At 42.3% G+C, this 15,187-nt stretch overlaps 5 protein-coding genes across 8 annotated transcripts in view; all 5 read left to right on the top strand.

Moving 5' to 3' along the window:
- Nucleotides 1–15,187, top strand: part of RB195_022721 (uncharacterized protein) — a gene marked incomplete at both ends in the record, with an annotated part of 50,827 nt that overhangs the window by 21,321 nt on the left and 14,319 nt on the right. For 2 of the 4 annotated variants that reach the window (XM_064209933.1, XM_064209932.1), the window contains 4 exons: nucleotides 21–122; nucleotides 1,193–1,332; nucleotides 7,264–7,351; nucleotides 8,177–8,351. In XM_064209933.1, coding sequence (XP_064065817.1) covers nucleotides 21–122; nucleotides 1,193–1,332; nucleotides 7,264–7,351; nucleotides 8,177–8,351 — 505 coding nt within the window. Of the gene's footprint in view, nucleotides 1–20; nucleotides 123–1,192; nucleotides 1,333–7,263; nucleotides 7,352–8,176; nucleotides 8,352–14,760; nucleotides 14,817–14,897; nucleotides 15,013–15,187 lie in introns of those variants that run through there. The other 2 variants (XM_064209929.1, XM_064209931.1) reach the window with 2 other exon arrangements.
- RB195_022726 (uncharacterized protein) lies at nucleotides 8,847–9,131 on the top strand (the record flags this gene model as incomplete). The annotated part of the gene is made up of 1 exon (XM_064209938.1): nucleotides 8,847–9,131. One exon carries the CDS (start codon nucleotides 8,847–8,849, stop codon nucleotides 9,129–9,131), a length of 285 nt encoding a protein of 94 aa, XP_064065816.1.
- On the top strand, nucleotides 9,988–10,482 carry RB195_022725 (uncharacterized protein; the record flags this gene model as incomplete). Its single annotated transcript, XM_064209937.1, has 2 exons — nucleotides 9,988–10,105; nucleotides 10,154–10,482. 2 exons carry the CDS (start codon nucleotides 9,988–9,990, stop codon nucleotides 10,480–10,482), a joined length of 447 nt encoding a protein of 148 aa, XP_064065815.1.
- RB195_022724 (uncharacterized protein) lies at nucleotides 10,519–10,869 on the top strand (the record flags this gene model as incomplete). The annotated part of the gene is made up of 1 exon (XM_064209936.1): nucleotides 10,519–10,869. One exon carries the CDS (start codon nucleotides 10,519–10,521, stop codon nucleotides 10,867–10,869), a length of 351 nt encoding a protein of 116 aa, XP_064065814.1.
- On the top strand, nucleotides 11,832–12,146 carry RB195_022723 (uncharacterized protein; the record flags this gene model as incomplete). The annotated part of the gene is made up of 1 exon (XM_064209935.1): nucleotides 11,832–12,146. The coding sequence occupies one exon, from the start codon at nucleotides 11,832–11,834 to the stop codon at nucleotides 12,144–12,146; it is 315 nt and encodes a 104-aa protein (XP_064065813.1).

The raw sequence follows: 15,187 nt of genomic DNA, 5'->3' as shown, positions 1-15,187 counted from the left end.
GGTAAGCGTTTATAATATAGGATAGAGTCTCGAAATGATGCTAATGATTCTTGGACTGCTGCCGACAATGTTGGTAGTCACGTGCGTGCAACCACGATCACAGGTCTTGTCCCTAACAACAGGTGAACTGTCTATATTCTCTTTTTCAAGGACCCTAGATACGATTTATCGAAATCTCGTTAGTAGTGTTAACTTGGGGAACCGATACATATCGATCACAACTTATACGCAATCTTTGTGTTACATCCAAGATACCCTGTTGCCGAGGGAACATCTACCACTATTTGTAATTTTGCATCCGTTTATCTCGCTGAAAATCTCCATGTCGGACTGTAAGAGAAGTCCTGCACTTTTTCGTTTTGCCGGAGAAGAGGTGGATCACTCTTTCTTTTGTTCTTATTATTGATTTCTACTATGTTGAAAATATTGGGGTACAAGAGAAATATTTGTAATTTGCCTTTTCTATGCAGTTATTGCTTTGGAATCGAGCAGTTCTAGTGACAATCTTATTCTCTTGCAATTCCAGCAATTCATAAAAATTCAGCATGTTATTGTTGGTAAGTTAGAATTGTAAAAGTTGTTCATGTCTGATTCGCCTTTTCCCTTGAAGGACTACATTGCTAATGTCAAAGACAGAGGGTTTTTATGCTTTTCTTTTTACACTCAAAACCTATCCTAGAATACAAGGAGAATCAGTAATATCGCCAAAGTTCAAGAAAATGATTGTTTTGCGTGAAACAGCTGAAGAAATCAGATCGAAAACCACTTCATTTCAATAAGTACTTCTAGAAGATTTCCATTGTTTTCTCCACCTATTTGCTGTCCACATTTGTTGTTGTTGCTTTGCTTCTCTTTCATTAGGCAAACCTGCTGGCATGATATGTAATGTGCCGTTTCTACATACTTGTGTGGACTGCAACGTGCTGCCTTCCTTCTCAGACACCTTTTGTTTCCCCAGTTGTATTTTGTAGCTCATTACGTGTGTTTTATCCTGCTTCCAGAAATTCTCAGAGATGTTAGATGCTTCCAGAAGATGTTAGATGCCTTGGTAAGCTTTTCTCCAGTTCTTCTGAAAGAAGCTATAAGCTTCTTTCAGAAGAACTGGAGAAAAGCTTACCAAGGCTTGCGAAGACCACAGTGACTATAGGAAATCCCTTTGGATTCTAGACTCCACTTTTTCAATCCTTTCTAGAATCAAACCATCAATCAATCAGAATCAGAGGAAATCATTCTTTACTTCAAAGGCAGTGTATCTCGAAGTTGACGTGGTGCGGAAACCCCAAGGAAAACGTGGAGTTCGTGTTGTAGATTACGGAAGCGAGCTTGGCCCCGGTCAGTTCCCCTTGGTCGTCTTAAAAAACGGCGGTTAAGCGCTTTAGTCCCTACGATGTAATTTAGAACGCGCATCCTTGTACACTCTCCGGTCCCCTCAACAGCCTATTCATTGGTTTTACTTGAGTAGGTTGGTGAGGAGACCTCATTGATCTTCAGCCGCTCGCTCATGGACGCGGCGCGTGCCCAAAGATAACGCGTCGTAACGCACATTTCGTGGAAAAAAATGCCAGAACTTCCGCGCCGTTTTTTACGACCCTTAGACGAAGGTGTTCGGATGGTACGCTCGTTGCCGGAATCTACAACCAGAAATCTTCGTTTTATCTGAGGTTTTTGGCCAAGGCGATTTTGTGATACGTTGCCTTTAAAAATCTCATATTCTATTATTTTTTAACCCTTTGACGACAGCTTGGCTCAACGTTGAGCCGCACGGTTTCCAACGGTTATTTTCCCTTGACTTCCCAATTTTTTAAAAGTTTCTTTGTACCTAATTGGTTTATTATCTTCGAATAATATCACACACATGAGCATGGAGAAAGGTTCCTATCTTTAGAAAACAGGAAACAAATTCAAACATTAATTGCTACGCTTTTATGATTCTCTAGAAACATCCGATGCAAAATTGGCTTTTCATTCATTAGAAATAATCCAATAAACTTTTTGATCTCAGCGCATATGTGTCATTAAAGTTAAGATCCTTTTCCTTGCTCTGCTTACTCGTTTCCTCGACAATTTCTGACAACATTTCCTTGCCTAAATACAGCTCGTAAGAGTCGATTGGTTAGCGACAGCTACGTGACTGATCATGTGGACCAAATTGTTGAAAAAATTTCCAGCCATCGTGAGTTTCTGCATCGCTTAGTTCGCTCTCACTATCTGACACCGACAATCTCATTACATCTCCTTATCCCCAAGCAGCATTAACGCATCTTTGAACATAGAACCATTTTCTGTAGTTTCTTCATCAGGTTCATCATGTCTTTTAAAACTACTCTGCAAACCGTCTTCCCCAGATTCGTCCATGTTTGGCTATTAACCTCTACTAAAATGCTGCTAAAATGCTGCTGGCTGCTAAAATTCATTTAGCTGTATGTAATTGGAATGAATGAAAGTAAAAAAAAAAGTCTTATAACACGCGATTAGCAACAAATAACAAGATAAGCTATGTAAAAACGCAAAAATTTGTACACAGGAAGAAAAAAGTGTTAACCATGGGACAATGCAGCTCAACGTTGAGCCGCGGTTGCACGGTGGCCTAAAACATGTCTATCCCACCTCCCAGAATCGCAAAAATGTACACTGTCGTCAGTGGATTAAAGTTATTTCCCTATCTCTTTCTCTTGTTGCTACTTGTTTTTATGGGAACCAACCCTCATAAAAAAAAATCCAGATTGGTGTTTCTGTTGGATTATTATGGTTTGTTCCATTCTACTTTTTTCCTGAAGTAACATGGTAGTTGTTTTTTTTTGTAACTTAAGGGCTTCATACATAGATGAGGTCGGTAACCATAGCTAAGTGCCTCACGTCCGGCTCACACAGTACCAGTCTAATGAATAGATGGAAATTAAATGAATGATTTTGATGAACTTTATGCTGTGTTGAAAACTTTTTGATTACATATTTACTCCACTGTTATGATTGAAGCAAACCGTCCATAACGATACACTTTGTTTCAGCAATTTTGGAAGTTTCTGTTCTTAACCGTTCTATGCGAGGTTCTTTTCAAGACCAGAAAAAAATGACCTTATAAGAGAGGCACCATGCTCTATAAAGAAGGAACGCCTGAATCAAAACATACCACATAAGAGAGGCACCATACTCTATAAAGAAGCAACGTCTGAATCAAAACATATTTTATTATTGAGTCTTCACAGGACACGGGACTTCTTGCAGCTCTTCCTTATCGTATTCATATTCGAACCAACAATGCAGTAAAGGATAAAGTTTCTGGCGTTAATCAACCCGCTTGGGATGCGCCCCCACGTTCGCTTCAATTCAGAATCGTTTGAGGTTTACGAACGTGTAACTGGCCTATACAATGACTTGTGGTGGCTAGCCGATGTGTCAAATCAGTGTTTTTATCCTCCACTAGGGCGAATTCGAACCTCCGACTGATCGTGCAGAAAGCAGAACCTCTTGCCGTTATGCTACACCCGCCCCAACAATGCAATACTACGCATTAATAGCATCTTAATGGGAAGTTTCTAAAGTTATCCGAATGCAAAATGCGAAATTGAATTGATTGCTACTGTAATTACTAACTACTCTCCGGCGTCGCTGGACCCACGTCGTCTGTCACGTCACGACGTGACATGTATCATCTGATCATCCCTTGCCTGAGCAATTAGCGATAGAGTTTATCCTGTGAAGATTTACTGCCGTTGCTACCTAATTAGCGGGCTCTGCCTATCTACCTCTCATCATACGCTGCATCGCTAGCTTGGATATAATTTCCGGTCTACTAAATTGTCTCAGAGAATCTAATACATCCGCCAGAATCTTCTGATAAAAGTTCTGAGGAGGAACATTGTGATGTAAGGTGATCTAAAATTTGTAACCGTATCGGAAACAGGAGAAATTCTCGTGTGAAATATGAGGGAAAGATGCATCCAGTAGTTTCAAATTACATATATGGAAATTTTCGTTGAAAACGCTGAGCCTTACAACTTTAAAAGTAACGGTGATGAGGACTATCGATATTCTTTATGTTCGGCCAGTTCTGAAACAGGTGAATAAACAAAGACAGAAGAAAGTGATAAAAATATGGTCGTATGGATGGAAAATGGGTGTTTAAGAAAGAGACGTTCTGTATATCTGACTTCTTCGAAAAAAGTTCGTCGAAATGGAAGAATAGAATCCATAACTTTCTGAGGATAATATCTGCAAAAAATTTGGTCCTTCTCTTTCTTAGTTGACCACCAAACTAATTAATATGTCATCTACCATTGAGTACATTGTTTTTTGAATCTGCCTCTTAGCTTCACCTTTTATTCACTATGCGACCGTACGGTACACAGGCTAGTAATTTGTATTGTCTTGTATGATTCAGTAGTTTCGACAACAGTCACTTTGTGTCTTCTTTTCATATTTTCATGTAATTCTGCTTTTCTCTGCGTTTCTGTTCTGCAAGAACATCTGGTAAGACTGTCCGTGTTTCCATAAACGACCAGAGCGTGGCTTCGTCGAGACAACTTAGTCTACAACTACAACTTGGATGTTTCGAAGACATTTGCGAAAGAAATCTGCGGAAGCCTCTTTGCAGCATTCTGGGAAAGCGGGCTTTGTAGAAATCTTTTGGCAGGAAGAGCTTGGTTTTGCTCAGTTATGTATGGTAGTCACGCACAAAGCAGTAATCAACAATATGCGTCCGTAACAAAATTGTTTATCGTGCTTAGACGAAACTCCACTAAGAAAGGTCGATTTCTTGTAAGGGAGCATCTAATTCTCATTTCTGATCTTTTTTTCTAAAATAACGAAGAAATCTAGGAAAGGTGGAGCAAACAATATTTGGGAACTCTCAAAGAAACGCAAAAAAGCAAGGGTTACATGGAGCTACGGTAAAGTGGCAATAAAAAAAATCTTGATGGCGGCTCAAAATCACCAGTAGTTCTCATTTGATCTGCTAAAAAAGAAGCATTTTCAAGCAAACTTCATCCACGAAGTCAGGGCTGTGCATGATTCGAATGGTGCAAAAACTACGTCGTTATCTCACCCTTCTTTTCAATCGGCTGTAGATAAAAATAGCAAAAGGTCTGAACGCAAATCAAGTCCTAACTAAGGGATATTGAGGCGAAAAAGGCTTTTTAAGATAGTCCGGTAGGTCACGAATCGAACATACTCGGTCAACACTATGTACATTTGCAAGTGCCAAAAGCTGTGTCTATAAATATCTAAAGCCAAAAGTCCAAAAATTAACAGGAAGGATGAGTGTATTGCCATCATAAATGAACTAGCCCCTTATCAAGATATGTACGGGTTTTGATGTACGAGGCGCGCCGTGAACACCCTATAAAAAATCGTTGTGACTCGTAGTTGTGGTACGTCGTGATCTGTGGCGTTACCAAACCTAGCAAATGAGGTTAGCATTAACCGATTTGTTGCTGTTTAATTTACCTACTGTTTCTATGCTTTCTGTAGGATGATAAGGGGCTTGAGAGAATAGATCACTGATGGCTTTGATTTTTTCCAGGCTCTGACGAATACGAAAACGCCGAAACGTAAGCTGTTAATAAATATCAGTACCATTCTTGGCTACAGCTCAAGCAAATCAATAAAAAGCCACGTATTCAACTATGCCAAGATTCAAGAACAGTTGAACATGGGCAATATATCTACAAAGGCAACAGAAGCCACTCTAGGATTTCATTAATAGGCTTGCCATCGATATTTATGATAGAAAAATTATCCGTAATTATGGGATCTGCATAGGCTATTCAGCGGTGACATGCCACCCCTGAATATTTGAACGGTACCACTATCATCTGACCATCAAATGACATCATCAAACTTTGTTTCAATTTGAAATGCGGAGAGTTTGAATATAGGTCACAGCAACCAGTGCAATATGAGCTAGTTAGATGTATCACCAGGGAAACGACAAGATCAAGTCAAATCTGGAATTCATTCACAGGAATGAATCTGGGTCAATGCAAACAACGCTTCCCCTTTTTCTCCTGCAGTCAGAACAAAAGAATTAGGGCATATCATTTTTAGGCACGCGGGTGTAGCGTAGTCGGTAAAAGGTGAATAAATAGAGATAGTAGTACAGTAGAGTAGATAGATCGTGTAATTCTTCTAGTAGACATTTTTTATTTCGCGATCAATAGAATGTGAGATAATCACGAAGTTGTTACTCTTGGCGCTTACTGAAATGCGCATGCTCCTTCTCGTGATCTTTTGCGGACCTCCTAAAACTATACCATTACTTGCGAGATTACTGTTCGTGAGTCGCCTATAATTCCTGTAAACGTACAACAACCCAGAGATTAAATTTCTAAATTTCGTGTCTTTGTTTTGGCATTGTTTGATCTCCCAGTAGGCGATGTTGTTTTGTTCTTTGAGTTCTTCTCAGCTGCTTTTGTTCCTTGAGCTCTTTTTTCGCTGCAGATGTTTCTTCTTGAATCTTAGATTGTGAGGAAAGAATGATGGTAGGTTCAGAATGATTTGAATTTCTATTCGGCATCTTCCCTGCGTATGAAGAACGACAGACTTTTAAGCATAGAGAATGGGAACCATCACAACAATGGAAACAATAAACGTAGGAAAACGTGGAAACAATAACTCTAGAAACAGGACTCGAAATCTTAGAGCAGTACTCAGGATGAGGCAATATAAAGGAATTGTATCGAATTAATAAGACTATAATAAGTAATAATAATGGTATTGGTATGAAAATTTGGAAAAATTTGAATTAACATTTTATATTACAGCGTTATTTTTATGTTACTTATGTACTTTATATTACATAGCTCTATTTTATTTGAGATGGAATAAATCTGGCTTCTAGATGGAAGCTTGTAATCAGTCACAACTCTAGGCTAGCTCACTTCATTTTTACTGGTGAAAAGTACTCCCTCATACATATTATCGTAGTGTGAGTGTCCCCGTTAAATGTAGTACTGTTTTTTTGACGGGTTATGTGGTAATTTACGACGAACTTGCCAATCTCCCGTAGTTGTTGCACTAGCTAGGGCGGTATGAATGAGCAAAAATCAGGTTGCATAATATTTCATATCTTAATCACTTAGCCATATGAATGAACGATGTATGAACGTTAGCTGAATAGATCAAAAACAGGAGCGGCAACAGAGCTTTTCATCTCCCGGAACAGCACCTACCCGAGGATAACGGTTTGAATGGTTTAGATTATATTAGAACATACGGGCTAAATAGAATGGGTAGACAGTGGGTGAGGCTTTTTGAAGACTTTAGAAGCAGCATATCAGGATATTGGCGATGTTGGAATCTCTGTGATCTATGGTCTCTGTGGTCTTCCTATTCACCCCAACATCGAAAAATGGTGTGAGAACCGGATTACTTCCTACGAAGGACGTCAGAACGCACCACCCATCTGCACACTTTGATCCCCTTAGCTGTTCATTGGTTCTACTTGAATAATATTTGACATGAGGAGAAGACACTCACATTCGTTCTGCGCTCTGAATTCTACGCATTGGGAGTGTTGGAAAGCTTTGTACGTGGTAAAGCGGAATGTTCTATGAAGATTTCTAAGGTTCCTAGCGATGAAATGAGAGAATCACGGATCTCCCTCACTAGAGAGGTCACAGCTGGTTAGTCGCGAGGCTACGTAGTGTACCTACAGGTGGCGGATCGCACGCCAGAAGCGACCTTCTACCTGCCCTGAGATGCAGGTGGATTCAGGGGATGGACTCCCTGTTTCTGCCGTGCCAAGACTGACTCATAACATCCTTGCAACCTGCACGTCGGTCCGACCAGAAGCCTGCGTTCAAGTGAGTGGAAGTTGCCTACCCATGGGTTACCCATGGGTAGGCAACTTCCACTCACTTGAACGCAGGCGTACCCATGGGTTTTAAAATTATATGCATCTCACAATAACAGGAAAAAGTCTCCTGATTCCGTAGGAAAACCTGACATAGTAGTGCTAAGGACAGGGTTGCAGGAGTCACTTAGGCTGCCGAAACGGTAAAGGACTAGGATGACGATCTGTACTTAAAACGCTCGTATGATTGCATCGAATGCTGTCATTGAAAATCTGATTATGTAAATCAGAAAGTTTAAGGACAACGTCATCGGACTGATCGAGACGAGGCGACGCTGGCCACTGAACGCCATATATGACATACTAAATAAGAACTGTTTTTAGGACATGCGGCAATAGAGGAATTGGTGGAGTTGGTGTCCTCGTCAACACGAGTATTGCAAAGAACATCGACTCTTTCGCACAACTTACGACCCGTATCAGACGTCTGCGGATGAGAAGATGTGGTCCAACACCAGCTTTGACTGTCTTCGTCGCTTACGCTCCAACATCAAGCTAGGAGGAAGAAGTCGAAGTTTTCTATTTGGGCCTAAAGAAATTCTGCATAGAAGATCATGCCTTCTACAAGGTCATAATTGGCGATTTCAACGCCAAAGTTGGCCCAAGAAGAACGCCGGAGGAATTTCATATCGGGACCCACGGCCTACAATGGAATGACCAGGGCCAGAGGCTCTCCGAGTTCATCATGACGACTAATACCATCCATGGGAAGTCGCAATTCCAGAAGCCCTCCTCTCTACGCTGGACGTGGGAGTCACCCGGTGGAGGGTACAGTAATGAAATAGACCACATCATCGTCAATAAAAAGTTCTGCCTGACGGATGTCGCTGTTGTACCAAAGTTCTATACGGGATCGGACCATCGCCTCCTCTGAGGAAAATTTCCCTTCACAAGGAGAGCAGAGAAAGCCGCCAAGTTCAGAGAGAGAAATCCCAGGACTACCATCAGCTGGGATCTCTTCGCTACGCCAGCCGGCTTTTGGGAAGATTCCACAATGGACAACATCGACGAGGAATATGACCGGCATGTTGAACACCTTCACGACTGCGCGAAGAAGGCTGAGAGTTTTAAAATCACCAAGAGATGCCTGTCTCTTGAAACTCTTGAGCTGATACGCCAGCGTGGAGCAGCACGAGCCGCAGGGAACCAAGATCTCATGTCCGAGCTCGCAAGGCTTTGCAGAGAGGCGATAGAGGAAGACCTTAAAGAGAGAAGAGCAGAAGTGCTGGCTGAAGCTGCAGAGGCGGGGAAAAGCACCCGCTATACCCGTCGAGACTAGGCCAGTCGCAAGACGAGGATGTCGAAGTGAAGTGACAGTGAAGTCGATGGAATCGATAAGTTGATGGATACATACAGAAATTCTCTCAACAGACACTAATCTGTGCAGGCGCTAAAGAGGGTTAGGAATTAAGCGGTATGTGTTTTGTCTCATTTGTTTGACTTAAGTCTTCAATTTCTTTATTTTTAGAAAGTTGTGATTTCATTCCATGAGCATATGCATAGAACAAAAAGCAAGGAGTATTTACTAAATCCAATTTAGCAGAACTGTTTAGGACAAAAATTCTCTCAACAGATGTTAGTCTTCGCAGTGCCTGCAAAGATTAATATCTGTTGAGAGAATCTTTGTTGTTTTATCCAAATGAATAAACGGGATCGGATCTCCCTCACTAGAGGGATCACAGCCGGTTAGTCGAGAGGCTACGTGGCACGTCCTCGGCTGGCGGATAGGGGGCTAATCGCGGACCAAAAGCGACCTTGTGCTTCCCCAGAGACGCAAGTGGATTCAGGGGATGGACTCACTGTTTCTGCTGAGCCAGAACTGACTCATGACATCCTTGTATCCCGCACGTCGGTCCAGCCAGAAGCCTGCAATCAAGTGACTGGGAGGTGCAAGGGAGGCGGTTTGGAGTCGCCTCCAACAAATAAGCTCCACATGTCCACTCCGGGAGAACGGAAGTTCTCCCAAACCTCATGGGACTAGAGGCTTGCAACCTGCCCATGAGTTTTAGAATTTTTATGCAAAACACAGTTATTGGAAAAGGTTCCCTGATTCTGGAGGAAAGCCTAGTACGGTAGCGCCAGGTAGGACGGGGTTGCAGGAGTCATGCAGGCTACCGAAACGGAAAAGGACTAGGATGGCGATCTGTACTTATAACGCACGTACGCTTGCATCGGAAGCGACCATCGAAGATCTGATAATGCAAGCCAAGAAGATCAAGTACGACGTCATCGGACTGACCGAGACGAGACGACGTCACCCTCTCAATGCCGTATATGAAACTGGAGAAGAACTGTTCTAAGGAACATGCGACAGTAGAGGTGTTGGTGGAGTTGGCGCCCTCGTCAACACGAGTATGGCAAAGAACATCGACTCTTTCGAAGAACTTACGACCCGAATCGGACGTCTGCGGATGAGACGATGTGGTCCAACACCAGCTTTGACTATCTTCGTCGCTTACGCTCCAACATCAAGCTACGATGAAGAAGAAGTCGAAGCTTTTTATATGGACCTGGAGAAGTTCTACCGAGAAGATAATGCCTTTTACAACGTCATTGTTGGCGATTTTAACGCCAAGATTGGCCCCAGAAGAACGTCTGGGGAACTTTACATTGCAACCAAGGGCCTATAATGGAACGAACAGGGCCAAAGGCTTTTTGAGCTCATTATGGCGACTAAGACAACCCAGGAGAAGTCGCAATTCCAGAAGCCCTCCTCTCTACGCTGGACGTGGGAGTCACCCGGTGGAGGGTACCGTAATGAAATAGACCACATCATCGTCAGTGAAAGGTTTTCCCGGACGGTTGTCGATGTTGCCGAAATTCTATACGGAATCACAGCATCGCCTTTTTCGGGGGAGGTTTTCGTTCACCCGGAGCTCACTGAACATCTTCGCGTCTGCACGAGGAAGGCTCAGAGTTCTGAAACCACCAAGAGATGCCTGCCTCCGGAAACTCCAAAGCTAATACGTCAGCGTGGAGCTGGACGAGCCACAGGCAACCACGATCTCACGTTTTAACTCGCAAGGATTTGCAGAGAGGCGATAAAAGAAGACCTCAAAGAGAGAGGAGCAGAAGTGTTGTTGAAGCTGCAGAGGCGGGAAAGAGCATTCGATGCCCCCGTCGAGAATTCGCCAGTCGAACGACAGGGACGAGTCTTCTCTGGAACCCAAGTGAAACAAACATAGTGTTGAGAATGGGAATGGAGATAATCATCCATGGCTCCTGCTCTGATCTCTTTGACAGGTATGTCCACTTGCCTCCTCACCCTCTGAGTGAAGATGGACACGTCATTCCAGAGGAAGATATGCGAAGTACGACATGTTATCACGTCGGTAAAAAAATCGTACGTCACCCGGTTGCTACACGATAAAATCTGAACATCTGAACATCTGAAGAATCTTTGAAGAGTTGTCATCAACACTCTGGCAGGACTCTTTACACGTTACCTATCGGAATTCAAGGTTATTGGGAGATCAGCAAGTCCGTGTTGTTATACAAGAAGGGGGATCCACATGAAATCAGCAACTATCGCCCAATTTGTTTACAACCCGTCATCTACAAGCTCTTTACAAGAATGATCCTTATCAACATCGAAAAAGCTTTAGTCGAAAGACACCCATGACCCATGCGAGCAAGCAGGGTTTCGAAAGGGATTCAGCATGATTGATTATACAGATCTTGTTTCGAAAATTGACGAAGTATCGCGAGAGTACCAATGCCGCTATGACTCACTTTCATAGACTTAAAGGCCTTCGACTTACCTGAGACGGAAGCGGTCATGGAAGTAGAAAACCGAAACGTCCATACTCAGTAAATAAAGGTACTTCAAGAGTTGTACAGTAACTTCACGATTGGAATTTTGCCATTCTCCAAAAATATCATATAGGTGAAGAGAGGGGTCCGACTGTGTGACACAAGTTCACCCAAAATATTCGGTGCCGCTCTCGAGAACGCAATGCGAAAGCTGGAATGAGACATCATGGTAGTGAAGGTTGATGGTTGGCAGCTACACCACCTGCGCTTTGCCAATGACATAGTTCTGATAACATCTAGCATCAGCCAAGCGGAACGAATGCTGACCAAATTCGACGAAACATTTGGATGCTTCGGTGTTTGGCTGAATCTAAAAAAGACGACATCCATGCGTAACGGATGGGTCTCGCATGTTCTGTCACGCTCAACGGAACGAGCAAACCCGAATGCTCCAGCTATGCTTATCTGGGGAACTAGGCGTGAAGAACGACCTGACCCCCGAGCTGAGCAGGAGAAGACGAGCGGCTTGGGGAGCGTATGAGAGCATCGAGGACGTAGTGAAGAAGACTAAAGACACTCAGCTCCGTGCTCACCTATTCAACACCACCGCTTTGACCTAAGCTTCAGAAGCCTATGCACGTCGAAGCAGGAAGAAAATGCGGTGAGCGTTATTGAACGGTCAATGGAAAGAGTGATGCTAGTAGTGCGTCACTCAAGTGAGGTCACTTATTATCCTGTTTTGACTTGTTAGATGGAAACTGCTCTCTGGGAATACAAGAAACGTTTCAAAGAATGTCCCATTGATCGGTGTAATGCTATGTTTTTTAAACTTTTTTTCACTCTCTAGGAGTTTCTTTTTGCTTATCTAGCTGTGTAAAACAGGCATCCAACGCCTAAGGAGGTGCGAATAATGCCCCGCAAACATACATTATTACTAAAGGTACAGCTCGAAGATACAAAGGTCTCTGTTTGCCACTAATACAGCTCACATGTCATATTGATTTTATGTAGAGAATACATGGAAATGAAGCGATAAAACGCGGTCGAAAGAAGTTTAAAGAACCCTGCAAAGTTTTGTTGCATAAAACGTAAAAGCTAATATTAAAATATTGGGCATCCTTTCTATATAAATATTATATCTATATAAAATTTTGAAAAGGTAAAACGTAGAAAGGACTTAAACGTAAAACGTAGAAAGGACTTGAAGGAACGCTTATAGTTGCTGCAGTTGAAAGGTGAAAATGAGTTCGTTGAATGACATCGTGACAAACACATACTTATGCACTGCGAGTTCACAGAGAACAGTTTGGGCGTGAAACGTGTGAAATTATGAAATGTGTGAATATATGAATGTTATTCTTTTCCCTGCAGCATCTTTTTGAGATAATCTTCATTTGTGTGAATTTGCTCAAATGAGGTCAATGTAGATAGCGTATATCACTCTAAAAATCAAATCTTAATCAAATCTTTGACTCTTTGGTACTCTATGATATGCCTTTGATGATATATCCTTTAATTGGATTGAAGGACCTAGTTGTTCTCCTTGAAACCCGATAATATGCGCTTAGTTTACTATATTCATACATCAGAACTTGCTGTGTCAATTCGTTTTACACTCCTCTCCCTTTTAAATTCGCAATATCCATTGCTTCGTCGCGGCGCGAACGTCGCGCGCAGCGTTGGTTAGAGAGCAATAAGGGGGCGTGGTCTAGATGATCTCAGGGTTTTGCAGGATGCCTAGCTGGTGGAGCGGCAGCCGTGATTACACGGAATCGCGTGGCGCTGAAGGGAGGTTAGGAGCAGTCACGCGGTTTTCGTGGGTATCTCTTGTCACCCTGGTCACCCCGGTCAAGAGGTACTCGTGTGATGCGCCGCCCCGTATCCAGGAGGCTAATAAGCGTCGATAATTGCACTCATGACAGCGGCACAACCGCTACAGTAGCCTGATCCCTTCTCTTGTACTACGTGTTGTCGACGTCCCGCCCACACCTTTTTCCCCGTCCATTTAGCCGCGTTTGCCGCTTTTACGAAAAAGGAAAGTGATTGGCGATAAAAGTTCTTTGAAACCATAGATTAGGAGGAGTTGTTTGAGAAGTTCTTACAAATGAAATAGCGTTTAGAAATTCGAGTAGTATTGTTTGTTATCATTTGGTATGATTTGTTTAGAATTTTGAGATGGAAACTACCCACTCCTCTCTGAAAATACTAAGGATGCTTTGAAAATATGTCCCACTGTTCGGTGTCATACTATATTTCTTTCCTTTTTTCGTTTTCTAATTATTTCTTTTTGCTATCTAGCTAAGTACAACGCGCATCCTTCGCCTGGAGAGGCTCGACTAAGGGCTCACAGACATGCATGGTACTTAAAGGCGTGTCTCACGGATACATAGGCCTCTGTTTGCCACTAATACGCCCAGTCTGTCATGTTGATTTTGTGCAAAGAATAGATATAAATGAAACGACAAAAGATAAAAGATAAACTGTAGAAAAGAGTTTAAAGAATGTATACAAAGTAGTGAGGGCATAAAGTCGTTGTGAATACAGTTGCTACAGTTGGAAGTTGAACATTGATCAACATGGTTGAAAGATATCGTGAAGAACACACAGTTTTGCGCTGCGATTTTATATAAAACATGTTCGGCGTGAATTGTGTGAAATTATGGGCTGTGTGAAAATACATGCGTGTTAGTATTTTTTCTGCAGCATGTTTTTGTTATAATCTTTATGTGTGTTGTCAAATGAGGTCAATGTAGTCCACGCATATCACTCTTATCACTCAGCATGTCACTTTTGAAATGTCATTAAGAGAAAAGATATAGGCTAAAATTATAAGGCGAAATCGTTTCACCTTTACCTAAACGATCCATTTTAGATTGGGTATGCTTCTGATGGCATATCTTCTAATTGGATAGAAAGATTAATTTTTTTCTTCCTAATTTGCTATAATATGTGTTCAGTTTACCAAATTCGTATATCAGAACTTGTTGCATCAACTTACTTTTCGCTTTTCTCTGTTCCATATTCGCAGTTTCCACCTCTCCATCGTGACTTGAACATCGCGCGCGGCGTTGATTCGAAGGACGTAGAAAGGAGAGGTCTAGGTGATCCGAGGCGGCCGTGAATGAGGTCTAACTGGTGGAGCGGCAGCCGTAATTATGCGGAGGCGCACGGCGCTGAAAGCAGGTCGGCAGCGGTCAGCCGATTTTCGCGGGTACCTCTTGTCCCGCACCCCGAGCCTTCCTGTATGCTAATGATTATTAGCTCTCTTCCTTAATACCTTTTTTCATTACAGGTATCAGTTTCGTGTCAAACTCATTAGAAATGACGAATCTGTTGTGGTTAGTGATGAAACTGATTGGATGTATGTGGACTCTACTGCTATTGAGCGAGGATTTACCAACAATAAGGTTGAGTCTTCACATTATTGTTGTTTCGCAACAATAGCATCAACATTTAAAATTTAAACGTTTCTCTTAGCAGGAAGAACCTTCATTTAGGGGAAATACTATCCGAATGTTCTACACATTGGTTGAACACGAAAACACATTGAAAGGTTTTGACTATTTAAGACCTACGTGCTGC

This window comes from Necator americanus, chromosome X (assembly GCF_031761385.1).
Source record: "Necator americanus strain Aroian chromosome X, whole genome shotgun sequence".
Lineage (NCBI taxonomy): Eukaryota > Metazoa > Nematoda > Chromadorea > Rhabditida > Ancylostomatidae > Necator > Necator americanus.
Note: the sequence above shows the minus strand (reverse complement) of the source record. Positions and strands in the feature narration are given on the sequence as shown.